Source organism: Nerophis ophidion, linkage group LG20 (genome assembly GCF_033978795.1).
Source record: "Nerophis ophidion isolate RoL-2023_Sa linkage group LG20, RoL_Noph_v1.0, whole genome shotgun sequence".
Classification (NCBI taxonomy): domain Eukaryota; kingdom Metazoa; phylum Chordata; class Actinopteri; order Syngnathiformes; family Syngnathidae; genus Nerophis; species Nerophis ophidion.
The window spans coordinates 42,231,383-42,249,045 of NC_084630.1; the positions used below are offsets into that span (position 1 = coordinate 42,231,383).

At 40.4% G+C, this 17,663-nt stretch overlaps 1 protein-coding gene across 5 annotated transcripts in view; it reads right to left on the minus strand.

The window, feature by feature from the left end:
* The window catches only part of fbxw7 (F-box and WD repeat domain containing 7), a 349,039-nt gene that overhangs the window by 60,098 nt on the left and 271,278 nt on the right, over window positions 1-17,663 (minus strand). For all 5 annotated transcript variants that reach the window (XM_061881245.1, XM_061881246.1, XM_061881244.1 and 2 more), the window contains one exon: window positions 12,685-12,826. In XM_061881245.1, the coding sequence (XP_061737229.1) occupies window positions 12,685-12,826 (142 nt within the window). The remainder of the gene's footprint in view (window positions 1-12,684; window positions 12,827-17,663) is intronic.

Sequence of the window (17,663 nt, forward strand, 5' to 3'; positions counted from 1 at the left end):
AAAACAAAAAGAACAATAGTGTCATAGCATGCCACTGTGAATTGTTCCTGTTTGCGGATGACTCGGCCCTGCTGGTATCCGGCAAGGACAAGTCACAGGTGGAACAAATCCTCAGTGCTGAACTCCTCAAAATTTGCACCTGGCTCGCTGACAACAAACTATCCATACACTTAGGTAAAACGGAATCCATCCTATTTGGGTCCCATATCAAACTTAAGAAGGTCAGTGACTTCACTATAAAAGTGGGTGACATTGTTATCACCAGGAAGGATGAGATCACCTACCTAGGTTCCATTCGAGAGGCTAATCTTTCCTGTGATAAAATGGCAACCAAGGTGATCAAAAATGTCAACCAAAGAACGAGATTCCTCTACAGAATCTCCTCTCTGGTCAACAAAAACACCTTGAGGATTCTAGCGGGAACTCTCATTCAACCCTTCTTCGATTACGCTTGCACCTCCTGGTACCCCAGCACCTCCAAAACCCTCAAATCTAGACTCCAAACATCCCAGAATAAGCTAGTCCAGTTACTTTTAGACCTCCACCCCAGATCACACCTCAATCCAACCCACTTCTCCAAAGTGGGCTGGCTCAGGGTGGAGGACAGAGTAAAACAACTTGCACTGAGCCTAGTCTATAAAATCCGCTACACCTCCCTGATACCGAAGTACATGTCAAACTACTTCCTTAACCATATGACCACCATAACCACAACACCAGGGGGAGCTCCACAAACCACGTTAAACCCAGATTCCGATCTAACAAAGGTCTTAACTCATTCTCTTTCTATGCCACATCAATGTGGAATGCACTCCCAACAGGTATAAAAGTAAGTGCATCTCTATCCTCCTTCAAAAGTGCTCTAAAACAACACCTCCAGGCAACTTCAACACTTTACTAATACCCTCCTCCATTCACATCCCATCTCCCCGGATTATAAACAACTCAAATGTACTTCTAATGTATATACTTGTTCTTATGCTATGTGAACTCACTATGTTCTCTGCTGGCTGTACATATCCTACTAAATAAGACCTACACTGTTTCAATGTCCACATTTCTCTGTTGATGCAATTGTTGATGACTGAAGTTCTGATATCAACCAAAGCTCCTCATCCCACCCCCCGGATTGTAAATAATGTAAATAATTCAATGTACATACTATGATGATTAACTTGTGTGATGACTGTATTATGTTGATAGTATATATTTGTACCATGAATTGATTAACGTGGACCCCGACTTAAACAAGTTGAAAAACTTATTGGGGTGTCACCATTTAGTGGTCAATTGTACGGAATATGTACTGTACTGTGCAATCTACTAATAAAAGTATCAATCAATCCAAAAAAAACAGTGGCTTACACTTGCATTGCATCTCAAAAGCTTGACAACAAACTGTGTCCAATGTTTTCACAAAGATAAAATAAGTCGTATTTTTGGTTCGTTTAATAGTTAAAACAAATTTACATTATTGCAATCAGTTGATAAAACATTGTCCTTTACAATTATAAAAGCTTTTTACAAAAATCTACTACTCTGCTAGCATGTCAGCAGACTGGGGTAGATCCTGCTGAAATCTATGTATTGAATGGATACAGAATCCTTGTGAATCGGAAAAATATCGTTTTTGAATCGCGTTGAATTGAAAAAATTGATTTATAATCAAACCACAACCGCAAGAATCGATATTGAATCGAATCGTGGGACACCCAAAGATTTGCTGCCCTAATATATATATATATATATATATATATATATATATATATATATATATATATATATATATATATAATGGGCAAATTAATGCGTTAATTACGAGTTAACTCATCAATCTATTAACGCCGACAATTATTTTATCGCACATTTGCGTATGTTGTTCACATGCTTTTATTTTGTTAACGCCTTTTCTTAACAAGATGGCAGCGCCCGGACGGGCTTCGGCGTGGAGGAGCTCTTGGTAAAGATGGAACATTTGGCAAAAATACCGGACAATTCTGCAAATTTCATGGCTGGCTTACAGCGTGGTCACTCCGGGATCACTTACGACCGCCAGACAATTCTGGATGTGGATAGATCGGGCCGTTTTGGACTGAATGACGCGTGCTTGCTAGACCGGCTAGCTAGCATGGGAATACTTTGCCGGCTACATCCAGCGGCCTGTGAAGCAGCGGAGTATATGTGTTGTCTGTCTATTTATGAATAATGCAGACCAGGAGTGTTGGATGAGTTCTTAACGTTTGCTTTCAGAGCGTGCATATCACAACATACAAGATGCCGTCATGGCGACACACAACCTATACCGGGCTACCGCGCATGCTGGTCACTCCTGTTGCATGCTGGGTAGGGTAGTGCTTTTATTCCCTGGCTCATAACATCACAATATAGTACCATGTATATGATGCCTTCAGTTTATCAAAGCACCAAGCAAACAATCGGAAAATTCCCATCATATCAATTCCTAGATATGGTCATAATTATTTTAAGTGCACTACGCAGAATAAACACAACATTATTAATATTACTAATACGGAAAATGTGTTAAAAAACTTCCCTAAAACAGCCCACTACCTATAATATAGGTTTTTTAAACATAAGATCCCTGATAAAAAAAAATGTTTCTGCTGTTACCTCAGAAATTGCCTGTTCAGATGTTATGATTGTGGCTCAGAGATTTGTATGTAGATTATATTTATTTTCCATAACAAACAGGATAACTTAAATACCCTGGCAGTGGCAATAAGCTTAAATGTTTATATTCACATTTTTTGAGTTGATTTTCATAAAATATGTTATTTAACTGCTAATGTTTAACAAGGACTGATTTAAATTGTGTCTGCACAACAAATGTTTTGGCGCTTTTGTTCATGTGGGAGAATATTCCAATAAAGGTGCACTACACACTACTTTTGAATTCATTATTGGGCTTTGCGTATACAATGCAGTTAATCGCGATTAATCGGAGAAATAGTGCGATTAACTTCGATTAAATTTTTAATCGTTGCCCAGCCCTAATATATATATATATATATATGTATATATATATATATATATATATATATATATATATATATATATATATATATATATATATATATATATGTATATATATATATATATATATATATATATATATATATATATATATATATATATATATATATCTTGATTGGATTATCCAGAGAATAGTGCTCGATACCGTGGTAGAGCGCAATATGTGGGTGTGGGAAAAATCACAAGACTACTTCATCTCTACAGAACTGTTTCATGAGGGGTTCCCTCAATCATCAGGAGATTTTCTGATGATTGAGGGAACCCCTCATGAAACAGTTCTGTAGAGATGAAGTAGTCTTGTGATTTTTCCCACACCTACATATATATATATATATATATATATGTATATATATATATATATATATATATATATGCATTGCGCACTAATTAACTGAAAGAGTACACACTTGGCGTGATGATGTCATGTTATGGATGGGAAAACGCAAGAAATGTAATGGTTAGCGCATATCATTATGTCAAGATAATGGCACTAAAATTTACTTCATATAAGAATATTTTTCAATATATTGAGGAAAAAGGTCTCATATTAGTTTTTTCTATTACGAAAAGTGCACTTGCTATTAGTGAGAAAATACTTATTTGAATGTGTTTTGGGGTTGATTGAAGTTAGCTCATTTGACTTGTTTTGGAAAGTCTTGACAAATGTTCTAGTTCTATTGGCAGATACTTTTGCTTAGTTCAAATAAAATGCTCCTGACTTTTGTATTTTTTTTTTCTTCTTTTTGAACACTGACTTTCTGCAGTGTGGCTTAAGTCGATCCAACTTTACCGATGAGTCATGTGACCAAGTTGGCCTGAGTTGTGTATTCCTAACAAAATGTTACATTCAATCAATCAATCAATGTTTATTTATATAGCCCCAAATCACAAATGTCTCAAAGGGCTGCACAAATCATTACGACTACAACATCCTCGGAAGAACCCACAAAAGGGCAAGGAAAACTCACACCCAGTGGGCAGGGAGAATTCACATTCAGTGGGACGCCAGTGACAATGCTGACTATGAGAAACCTTGGAGAGGACCTCAGATGTGGGCAACCCCCCCCCCCTCTAGGGGACCGAAAGCAATGGATGTCAAGCGGGTCTAACATGATACTGTGAAAGTTCAATCCATAGTGGCTCCAAGACAGCAGTGAGAGTCCCGTCCACAGGAAACCATCTCAAGCGGATCAGCAGCGTAGAGATGTCCCCAACCGATACAGGCGAGCGGTCCATCCTGGGTCCCGACGAGCGGTCCATTGCTGCACAACTGAGGCCAACAACTGCCACGCACTGCCTCCTAGTCAGAGAGCACGCCGCTACATTTTTCCCGCCTGCTCATGTTCGAGAGCCGGTTATGTCACGTCGCTGCCTTCTCCCCTTTGTTGTGCAAGTGCGACAGGCCGAGACGGGACTGAGGAATGTAGAGAATGTTGCTTATTTTCTGCTGCATTAAATGAACTGTCAGAAGAAGAGCAGAGAATCCTGGGTGTCACAATATCCGTAATGAGCAGCTTCAACTGCCTGAGGTAATGGAAGTCAGAGCGCCTTGTCGTGTGAGAAGACTTTGGAGATGTTTACATGACATCTTATTTCCATGAGATGACACGTCATCAACTTTCAGCTATTCTATGCTTCCAACTACTTAAAAACTCAAGTAAGGTTATAATTAACTAGGAATAAAAAGGGGGGCTCGGGGGTCTCAATCAACAATTAAGAAAGGTTAAGTGGATAACCTTATCCGGTTTAGTGTAAACATGGCCTCAAAGTCTCTAATGCAGGGGTGTCCAAACTTTTTCCACTGAGGGCCACACACTGAAAAATCAGAGCAAGCGGGGGGCCATTTTGATGTTTTTTATTTTAAAAACAAATATAATAAATGTATAAAAAAAAGTATACATTTAGGCCTCCACTCAGACTTGATCCCGGTGAACCCAAAGGGTATTGGTCAAAAAAATATTAAAAATGTGTTATATTTAGTATTATTATTATTATTATGCAAAGTATAAATCTCTAGATTAGGGGCGCTCACACTTTTTCTGCAGGCGAGCTACTTTTCAATTGACCAAGTCGAGGAGATCTACCTCATTCCTATTTATAATTTAGATTTATTTATTTATGAAAGAGACATTTTTGTTAACAAGTTAATGGTGTTTAATGATAATACAAGCATGTTTAACACACATAGATTCCTTTCTTTCATGAAGACAAGAATATAAGTTGGTGTATTACCTGATTCTGATGACTTGCATTGATTGGAATTAGACAGTGGTGCTGATAACGTCCGCATTTTCAAATGGAGGAAAAAAAAAGTCCTCCTTTCTGTCCAATACCACATGAAAGTGGTTGGATTTGGCATCTCATTTGTCCAACTTGCATACTGGTTTTTAAACACTTTGTTATGAGAGTAGCATATGTGTGTGGCCCTTTAATGTCTGGCAGCAGGTGAGTGACGTCAGTGAGTGTGCGGGTGGGCAAGCAAGTGAGAAAGTGGTCGCTGAGGGCGGGGGAGAAATACATTGGCATCAAACTCCGTAGCTTGCTAGCTTGTGCACGCTAGCTTTCTGAGACTCTTATTTTGTTAGCACAGGCAGGATGAAACAGGTCTTTTATGGTGAAGACAGGAACTGTGCAGTCGGTCTTTAGAGTTTTGACAGAAGGTACGGAGTCTCTAGAAATAAAATGTGTTTCTCTGCGTCCGCCCTGTTAGTGATTTTTTTCTTAAATATGAGCTGGCAGCAGCCAGCGTCATCTCAAAAGATCCTCGGGTGCCGAGAAAGTCAAACAACTGACGAAAGTGAAGTCTTGGTATGATTGATGATTGCTCATTTTTATGTCTATTTTTTAATGCCTGGCTTGAGATCGACTGACACACCCTCCGAGATCGACCAGTCGATCACGATCGACGTAATGGGCACCCCTGCTCTAGATCAACTATCTGTCAATAAAACTTTTTAAACATTTAAGTTGTATGCCCTTTTTGTCGAAGAAAAACCCAGGTTTTTTTATGGAAGAAAAAAAAAACCCAACCAAATTTGCAATATTTTCCCCCTATTAAATTCTTAAGTGGAATATTTAGGATTATAAAATAATTGGAGCCTTAAAAAGGTCAATAACTCATAACAACATTGACATTTTTTGGAGCAATTACACACACAAAAAAAAATCCCACTAAAATTATAGGGGATCCAAAAGAGTCCTATTCATTTAAGTGTTAAAAAATAAATTATGTATTTTTTTTACTGTTTGATTTTAGCACAATATTCTCGAGATCAGCTTCAGATCTATCCTTTAAATTACAAGTTTTGTTGTTGTTGATGTTTTTTGTTTGTTCGTTTTAGGCCCTTCTTTAAAAAACAACAGCTCAGTTTTTTATATGGCAAACACAAAATATGCAACATTTTCCCCAAAGAATTTCTCAAAGTGGAATATTTAATGTGACATAATTGGAGACTTGAATAGGTCCATAATTCATAATGATGTTGATTTTGATTCATTATTATTTTTTAAAGAAACAGCCTGCATGGGAGCTTGGTGTTATTCGACTAAACATTGCAACAATTTATTGTTACATTTCACCTGTTTGCTCTTTTACACCACGTTTGTTTGTTGTTTTTTTAATGGTATTTTTAGAATGTGTTGTGGGGCTGGTAAAAAATGACCTGTGGGCCGCACTTTGGACACCCCTGCTCTAATGTGTCTGAGATGGAATGAGGGTGCCCAATCTGATTTCATGAAAAAACAAGACCATAACTACTTTTAAATACTTTGATCACTGCGTACGTGTCTGACACCAATACTGATTCATGTTTGTGCTTACCCACGTCTAAACCTAAACAGACATGCTTTTTTCAAAGTATTGTACGTTGTTTGCAGCCTGCAGCCAGCATGACTAACGCTCACAGCCCACTCAATGCTACGTTTCAAACGGAATAAAACAAGCTTTGATTCAAACGCAGCAGTCTGAAAATGCCGTGAACACACCAACATGTACCAGGTGATGGAGGTAACAGTCATGTTTGATCGTCTCACATCTGACGCTATCCTTGCTATTTATTTACTAGCTCCACAACACCAGGGGGAGCTCCACAAACCACGTCAAACCCAGATTCTGATCCAACAAAGGTCTTAAGTCCATCCCATCCATTTTCTACCGCTTATTCCCTTCCAGGGTCGCGGGGGACGCTGGCGCCTATCTCAGCTACAATCGGGCGGAAGGCGGGGTACACCCTGGACAAGTCGCCACCTCATCGCAGGGCCAACACAGATAGACAGACAACATTCACACTCACATTCACACACTAGGGCCAATTTTTTAGTGTTGCCAATCAACCTATCCCCAGGTGCATGTCTTTGGAAGTGGGAGGAAGCCGGAGTACCCGGAGGGAACCCACGCATTCACGGGGAGAACATGCAAACTCCACACAGAAAGATCCCGAGCCTGGATTTGAACCCAGGACTGCAGGACCTTCGTATTGTGAGGTCTTAAGTCAAATAATCAAATGTAAATACTTGTTCTTATGCTATGTGAACTCACTATGTTCTCTGCTGGCTGTACATATCCTACTAAATAAGACCTACACTGTTTCAATGTCCATTTCTCACATGATGCAATTGTTGATGACTGAAGTACTGATATCAACCAAACCCTCCTCATCCCACCCCCCTGCTTGTAAATAATTCAATGTATACACTTTGATGATTAACTTGTGTGATGACTGTATTATGCTGATAGTTTATATTTGTACCATGAATTGATTAACGTGGACCCCGACTTAAACAAGTTGAAACTTATTGGGGTGTTACCATTTAGTGGTCAATTGTACGGAATATGTACTGAACTGTGCAATCTACCGTATTTTTCGGATTATAAATCGCTCCAAACTATACGTCGCATCGGCCAAAAATGCATAATAAAGAAGGGAAAAACATATATAAGTCGCACTGGAGTATAAGTCGCATTTTGGGGGGATATTTGATAAAATCCCACAGCAAGAATAGACATTTGAAAGGCAATTTAAAATAAATGAAGAATAGTGAGCAACAGACTGAATAAGTGTACGTTATATGAGGCATAAATAACCAACTGTGACTTATAGTCCGAAGAATACGGTACTAATAAAAGTCTCAATCAATCCAAACCAAACTTCCTACGGCCTTGTTTTCACGCTGGGAATGAGAAAAATCCCAGCAAATGGTTGACTTCCACCTGAAGCCATCACGACAAGGCTTGTGTCAGGGGGGGAACATTATCACAATTTCAAAAGGGTTAAAAACAATAAAAATCAGTTCCCAGTGGCTTGTTGTATTTTTTTGAAGTTTTTTTCAAAATGTTACCGGTCCCGGAATATCCCTAAATAAAGCCTGAAAGTGCTTTATTTTCGCTAGCTTCGAAACCACTATCCATTTCCCTGTGACGTCATACAGGGCTGCCAATACAAACATGGCCGTTACCACAGCAAGATATAGCGACATTAACTCGGATTCAGACTCGGATTTCAGCGGCTTAAGCGATTCAACAGATTCCGCATGTATTGAAACGGATGGTCAGAGTATGGAGGCAGATAGCGAAAACAAAATTGAAGAAGAAATTGAAGCTATTGAGCCTATTGACGCTATTCGGCCATAGCGTGGGTGTACCTAATGAAGTGGCCCATAGCATGGCTGCCTTATTAGCATCGCCGGTAAAATGTGCGGACCAAACGATCAGGACTTTCGCATCTTGTGGCACTGGAGCAACTTAAATCCGTCGATTGGTAAGTGTTTGTTTCGCATTAAATGTGGGTATGTAGTTTCAAATGTACACACAGCTAGCGTAAATAGCATGTTAGCATCGATTAGCGTAGCATGTTAGCATCGATTAGCTGGCAGTCATGCCGTGACCAAATATGTCTGATTAGCACATAAGTCAACAACATCAACAAAACTCACCTTTGTGATTTCGTTGACTTAATGGTTGCAAATGCATCTGCAGGTTATCCATACATCTCTGTGCCATGTCTGTCTTAGCATCGCCGGTCAAATGTGAAGACACTTTGGTACATTCAATGGGGGTCTGGCGGCAGATTTCTTGCCAGTGGTGCAACTTGAATCCCTCCCTGTTAGTGTTGTTACACCCTCCGACAACACACCGTCGAGGCATGATGTCTCCAAGGTTCCAAAAAATAGTCGAAAAAACGGAAAATAACAGAGGTGAGACCCGGTGTTTGTAATGTGAAAATGAAAATGGTGGGTGTGTTACCTCGGTGACGTCACGTTCTGACGTCATCGGTAAAAGAGCGATAAACAGAAAGGCGTTTAATTTGCCAAAATTCACCCATTTAGAGTTCGGAAATCGGTTAAAAAAATATATGGTCTTTTTTCTGCACCATCAAGGTATATATTGACGCTTGCATAGGTTTGGTGATAATGTTCCCCTTTAAAGGACAAAACCTAAGCACCAAGTCTTGCATTCAGCCCTCTAAATAATCTATCCCAAGGGTGTCCAAACTTTTTCCACTGAGGGCCGCACACTGATAAATCAAAGCAAGCGGGGGCCATTTTGATATTTTTTATGTTAAAAACCAATACAATATATGTCCCAAAAAAATATACATTAGGGCCTGCACTCAGGCTTGATCCCGGGGACCCTAAAGGGTTTTGGTCCAAAAAATATGACAAATGTGTCAGTATTATTATTTGTATTATTATTCAAGGTTTAAATCTCTAGATCAACATTAGGTCCATCTGTCAATATGACATTATTAAAGATTTAAGTTCTATGCTCTTTTTGTCAAAGAAACCCCTGTTTTTTTATGGAAAAAACACAAAATATGTAATATTTTCCCCCAATAAAATTTTGAAGTGGAATATTTGAGATTATAGAATAATTGGAGCCCTAAAAAGGTCAATAACTCATAACAACATTGATTTTAATTCATTATTTTTTTTTTTAGAAATGACACTTAAAAACAAATCACACCAAAAAATATTTGGGATTTGACTCATTAAAGTCTTAAAAAATAAATACATTTTTTTAACTGTTTATTTTTAACACAATAATCTCGAGATCAACTTCAGATCTACACATCAATTATAAGTTGAATGGTTTAGGTTTTGTGTTTGTTCGTTTCAAGCCCTTTTTAAAAAACAACAAAAAAAAAAACCAGCTTACTTTTTTATACAGCTAACACAAAATATGCAACATTTTCCCCAAAGAATATCTCAAAGTGGAATATTTAACGTGACGTAATTGGAGCTTTGAATAGGTCATTAATTCATAATGACATTGAATTTGATTCATAATTATTTTTTAGGATCTTTCTGTGTGGAGTTTGCATGTTCTCCCCGTGAATGCGTGGGTTCCCTCCGGGTACTCCGGCTTCCTCCCACCTCCAAAGACATGCACCTGGGGATAGGCCCCTCCCACCTCCAAAGACATGCACCTGGGGATAGGCCCCTCCCACCTCCAAAGACATGCACCTGGGGATATGCCCCTCCCACCTCCAAAGACATGCACCTGGGGAAAGCCCCTCCCACCTCCAAAGATATGCACCTGGGGATAGGCTCCTCCCACCTCCAATGACATGCACCTGGGGATAGGCTCCTCCCACTTCCAAAGACATGCACCTGGGGATAGGTTGATTAGCAACACTAAATGGTCCCTAGTGTGTGAATGTGAGTGTGAATGTTGTCTGTCTATCTGTGTTGGCCCTGCGATGAGATGGCGACTTGTCCAGGGTGTACCCCGCCTTCCGCCCGATTGTAGCTGAGATAGGCGCCAGCGCCCCCCGCGAGCCCGAAAGGGAATAAGCGGTAGAAAATGGATGGATGGATGGATTATTTTTTAAAGAAAGAAACAACCTGCATTAGAATCAACATTGCAACATTTTCTTGTTACATTTCACCTGTTGGCTCTTTTACAACACTTTTTATGTTTTTTTGTTTGTTTTTTCAAAGGGGAACATTATCACAATTTCAGAAGGGTTAAAAACAATAAAAATCAGTTCCCAGTGGCTTGTACTTTTTTTTCAAAATTTTACCGGTCTCGGAATATCCCTAAATAAAGCTTTAAAGTGCCTTATTTTCGGCTCTCTGCGAAGACACTGGCCATTTCCCTGTGACGTCACACAGTGCTGCCAATGTAAACAAACAATGGGAATACCACAGCAAGATATAGCGACATTAACTCGGATTCAAACTCGGATTTCAGCGACTTAAGCGATTCAACAGATTACGCATGTATTGAAACGGATGGTTGGAGTATGAAAATATTGAAGAAGAAACTGAAGCTATTGAGCGAATAGCTATTGACGCTATTCATAGCCATAGCATGGCCGAATAGCTGCGTTAACATCGCCGGTAAAATATGCGGACCAAACGATCAGGACTTTTGCATTATTTTGACACTGGAGCAACTTAAATCCGTCGATTGGTAAGTGTTTGTTTCGGATTAAATGTGGGTGGAAGGAAACGTAATATAGTTGCAAATGCATCTACAGGTTATCAATACATCTCTGTGCCATGTCTGCTTTAGCACCGCCGGTAAATAGCATGTTAACATCGATTAGCTGGCAGTCAACATCAACAAAACTCACCTTTGTGATTTCGTTGACTATCGTTGCAAATGCATCTGCAGGTTATCCATACATCTCTGTGCCATGTCTGTCTTAGCATCGCCGGTCAAATGTGGAGACACTCTGGCACATTCAATGGGGGTCTGGCGGCAGACACTTTGGCATCTTGGGGCCGGTGGTGCAACTTGAATCCCTCCCTGTTAGTGTTGTTACACCCTCCGACAACACACCGACGAGGCATGATGTCTCCAAGGTTCCAAAAAATAGTCAAAAAAACGGAAAATAACAGAGCTGAGACCCGGTGTTTGTAATGTGTTGAAAATGAAAATGGTGGCTGTGTTACCTCGGCGACGTCACATTCTGACGTCATCGCTTCCAGCGCGATAAACAGAAAGGCGTTTAATTCGCCAAAATTCACCCATTTAGAGTTGGGAAATCGGTTAAAAAAATACATGGTCTTTTTTCTGCACCATCAAGGTATATATTGACGCTTACATAGGTCTGCTGAAAATGTTCCCCTTTAATAGTATTTTTACAATGTGCCGTGGGGCCGCACTTTGGACACCACTGATCTATTCAGATGTCTGCAGGACCCACAATGCATTGCATTTCCAAGCCTTACAGCAGCCCTTGCTGAAACACGATCATGGTTCAAATTCCCTATTTTTGTATCTTCCTACTTCCTGACAGTCGTTCCTAAACTAGTGACTCCTCCCAACTGGTCGAAACACGAACAAAGTAAATAAAGTCTCAGTCTGTGATCTGCCCTTCACAGACAGTCATCTTTAATTAACCGTGGCTTACCCGCCGTGGTTAATAGCGATCTGAAATGACTCCTCCGTACATCAGCTTGCATCTGTTTCACTTTTTAATAGCGCCAACATGTCCGCTCGTCTGCTCCGAGCCCCCACCAGGTAGGGCTAATTCCAATTCCACGCTACAGTGCCCGCCGTGATGTGATGTTGGTGGGCCGCCGCGACAACAACAACAAGGCGGAGGATGTGAACATTGATCATGCGCAACATCTGCTTTTTCTTTTATGAGCTTTCGTCCGTTCTTTTCTTTCCCTGCTCACCTGGAACGTCCGCAGCCATTCCTGGAGACCTGTGGGCGGCTGGATGGAGGTGATGCGCCGCCTCTGCTGGCCCTGACCGTTGGCTGCCCTGATGTGGCCGAAGGTGGTGGGCGTGGCCGGGCAAGGGATGATTCCTGTCGGGCTGCAGAGGGGACATGGGTTTTTTTTTTAAGTCGCATAAAAGGACCAGACAATTTAGTGCAAGATAGCAAACAAGCGAGAAGGTCATTGCGAGGCGATTACACAAGCGCCGCCTTTAATGGGAAACATTAAGAGGCAAAACGGAGATACAATATTCATGAGAACAATCACAGGCGCATTACTCAGCCTTTTATTTCTGCAAAGGTCACTTTCATTTGCAGCGTGTATGCGTAAGACACAAAACAATGCAAAAATGTTTCCTCCATTATCTTAGTGCTGAAGTAGCTCAAGATGACATGAAATTGCAGCCAAAGGGTATTTACCTTCAAAGTAAAAGCTTTTTGGGTTCTAAAAAAATGTACAATAGTTATGGTCTTCAAAGAGAACCAATATGCACTGCCAAACTTTTGACTGACAGTCAGAGAGGTGTGGTATGTTTATCTATTGTACTTGTTCAATTAATGTACAAACCCCGTCTCCATATGATAAATAATAAATGGGTTGTACTTGTATAGCGCTTTTTCTACCTTCAAGGTACTCAAAGCACTTTGACACTACTTCCACATTTACCCATTCACACACACATTCACACACTAATGGAGGGAGCTGCCATGCAAGGCGCCAACCAGCACCCATCAGGAGCAAGGGTGAAGTGTCTTGCTCAGGACACAACGGACGTGACGGAAATTGTGTTAGATGTAAATATAAACAGAATACAATGATTTGCAAATCCTTTTCAACCCATATTCAGTTGAATATGCTACAAAGACAACATATTTGATGTTCAAACTGATAAACTTTTTTTTTTCTGCAAATAATCATTAACTTTAGAATTTGATGCCAGCAACACGTGACAAAGAAGTTGGGAAAGGTGGCAATAGATACTGATAAAGTTGAGGAATGCTCATCAAACACTTATTTGGAACATCCCACAGGTGTGCAGGCTAATTGGGAACAGGTGGGTGCCATGATTGGGTATAAAAACAGCTTCCCAAAAAATGCTCAGTCTTTCACAAGAAAGGATGGGGCGAGGTACACCCCTTTGTCCACAACTGCGTGAGCAAATAGTCAAACAGTTTAAGAACAACGTTTCTCAAAGTGCAATTGCAAGAAATTTAGGGATTTCAACATCTACGCTCCATAATATCATCAAAAGGTTCAGAGAATCCGGAGAAATCACTCCACGTAAGCGGCATGGCCGGAAACCAACATTGAATGACCGTGACCTTCGATCCCTCAGACGGGGACTGTATCAAAAACCGACATCATTCTCTAAAGGATATCACCACATGGGCTCAGGAAGACTTCAAAAAACCACTGTCACTAAACACAGTTGGTCGCTACATCTGTAAGTGCAAGTTAAAACTCTACCATGCAAGGCCAAAGCCATTTATCAACAACATCCAGAAATGCTTCGCTGGGCCCGAGCTCATCTAAGATGGATTGATGCAAAGTGGAAAAGTGCTCAGTGGTCTGACGAGTCCACATTTCAAACTGTTTTTGGAAACCGTGGCCGCCTTCCGGACCATACGAAATCAACCATAAGGATTGTTCTCTGCGCAAAGTTCAAAAGCCAGCATGTGTGATGGTATGGGGGTGCATTAGTGCCCAAGGCATGGGTAACTTACACATCTGTGAAGGCAGCATTAATGCTGAATGGTACATACAGGTTTTGGAGCAACATATGTTGTCATCCAAGCAACGTTATCATGGACGCCCCTGCTTATTTCAGCAGGACAATGCCAAGCCATGTGTTACAACAGTGTGGCTTCATAGTAAAAGAGTGTGGGTACTAGACTGGCCTGCCTGTAAACCAGACTGGTCTCCAATTAAAAATGTGTGGCGCGATATGAAGCGCAACATAAGACAATGGAGACCTCGGACTGTTGAACAACTTCAGCTGTAAATCAAGCAAGAATGGGATATAATTCCACTTCAAAAATGTGTTTCCTCAGTTCCCAAACCTTTACTGAGTGTTGTTAAAACCTCTAAAGGCTTAGTGGCCACATGTGTGGGCAGCACCTTTTAGCGCTTATTTCCAAAATTGTGTACAAAAAGTGAAGTGAATTATATTTATATAGCGCTTTTTCTCTAGTGACTCAAAGCGCTTTACATTGTGAAACCCAGTATCTAAGTTACATTTAAAGCAGTGTGGGTGGCACTGGGAGCAGGTGGGTAAAGTGTCTTGCTCAAGAACACAACGGCAGTGACTAGGATGGCGGAAGCGGGGATCGAACCTGGAACCCTCAAGTTGCTGACACGGCCACTTTACAAACCAAGCTATACCGCCCGGTTAAATACTACTGAATTGGGGTCTTATGGCCACTTACTGTATTTCCTTGAATTGCCGCCGGGTATGTAGTATGCGCCTGCCTAGATTTACTGCCGGGTTAAACTCGTTTCGCAAAATAATTAGCATATACCTAGAATTTCCGCCGGGTCAAACTCGTCACGTCACGAGTGACACTTCACCTGTCATCATTTTCAAAATGGAGGCTGATTTCAATCATTTGAAAATCGCATAAAGGGAAGAAGATTAAGAGCTATTCAGTAGGATTTAAGGTCCAAGCTATTGAATATGTTAAAAAGAACAGTAAGCAGCTATGTTTTATTAATATACCGTAGCTGCGTGTGTCAAATATGAGTCATTAAATGACTCCCGCCTCCTGGTGGTAGAGGGCGCTAGTGATCCTTCTTGCGACTACTCGGCTGCAGAAGAAGTGACAACAAACAGCAAGAGTGAGCAGCCATCGTTTATTTTTTCCTCTCGCTTGCACTTTTAACATGGAGGATTACATATCTAAAATAAAACCGTTTTCTAAACTGGACTTTCAATCGAAGCAGGAGGTAATAAAGGAAGATCTCCATCGAGACAGAGAGACTTTTAAAACTGAAGAAAGATAAGGAGGACTTCTATAAACAAGTTATCGATGCTTTTGACCAGAAGTAGCTGCGCATGGACTTCATTTATAAGTAAAGATAAGACCATAATAAAAAAAATGTTATTAAATGTGCTTTTCATGATGGTATCCTTACATCACATTCAAATTTATAAGCGCAGGCCTAAATTTACCGCATGGCTTTGGTAAGTGCCGGAGTGAGAAGAGGTTTTAAGTTAATTAGCGCCCCGGTGACAGTTCAAGGAAATACGGTATGTGGACACTTATATTGCCATCTGGTGGTGTCAGAATAGTAAAACACATAATGGAATTTGGGGAAAAAAATTTAAAAATAAGAATTAGCATGTCACTAAACATGAAGTACACGTTTGTGTACTTATGGACTAAGTACATCGTATCAAAAGATGATTCTTAGTTTTTATTGTAATTAGGGTCCAATGGGCCCAAATAGCAAAGAGAAATAAAAAAAAGCATGTAAACAAACAGCTTGGGCCTTAAGAGGTTAAAAGGAAAGGCCATGTAACACACTGGTAAAAATGCCCGTGACAACTTTAAATTCTAAGTTCATGATTATTTTCACCAAAAAAATAAAGAAGTTTCTCGTTCGAACATGAAATATCTTGTCTTTGCAGTCTATTCAATTGAATATAAGTTAAAGGGGAACATTATCACAATTTCAAAAGGGTTAAAAACAATAAAAATTAATTCCCAGTGGCATGCTGTATTTTTTGAATTTTTTTTCAAAATTTTACCGGTCTCCGAATAGCCCTAAAAAAAGCGTTAAAGTGCTTGATTTTCGCTATTTGCGATGCCACTATTCATTTCCCTGTGACGTCACACAGTGCTGCCAATGTAAACAAACAATGGGAATACCACAGCAAGATATAGCGACATTAGCTCGGATTCAAACTCGGATTTCAGCGACTTAAGCGATTCAACAGATTACGCATGTATTGAAACAGATGGTTGGAGTATGAAAATATTGAAGAAGAAACTGAAGCTATTGAGCGAATAGCTATTGACGCTATTCATAGCCATAGCATGGCCGAATAGCTGCGTTAGCATCGCCGGTAAAATGTGCGGACCAAACGATCAGGACTTTTGCATCTTTTGACACTGGAGCAACTTAAATCCGTCGATTGGTAAGTGTTTTTTTCGCATTAAATGTAGGTGGAAGGAAACGTAATATAGTTGCAAATGCATCTACAGGTTATCCATACATCTCTGTGCCATGTCTGCTTTAGCACCGCCGGTAAATAGCATGTTAGCGTCAATTAGCGTAGCATGTTAGCATCGATTAGCTGGCAGTCAACATCAACAAAACTCACCTTTGTGATTTCACTGACTTTATCGTTGCAAATGCATCTGCAGGTTATCCATACATCTCTGTGCCATGTCTGCTTTAGCACCGCCGGTAAATAGCATGTTAGCGTCAATTAGCGTAGCATATTAGCATCGATTAACTGGTAGTCACGCCGCGACCAAGTATGTCTGATTAGCAAATAAGTCAACATCAACAAAACTCACGTTAGTGATTTCGTTGACTTAATCGTTGCAAATGCATCTACAGGTTATCCATACATCTCTGTGCCATGTCTGCTTTAGCACCGCCGGTAAATAGCATGTTAGCATCGATTAGCGTAGCATGTTAGCATCGATTAGCTGGCAGTCAACATCAACAAAACTCACCTTTGTGATTTCGTTGACTATCGTTGCAAATGCATCTGCAGGTTATCCATACATCTCTGTGCCATGTCTGCCTTAGCATCGCCGGTCAAATGTGGAGACACTCTGGCACATTCAATGGGGGTCTGGCGGCAGATTTCTTGCAAGTGGTGCAACTTGAATCCCTCCCTGTTAGTGTTGTTACACCCTCCGACAACACACCGACGAGGCATGATGTCTCCAAGGTTCCAAAAAAATAGTCGAAAAAACGTA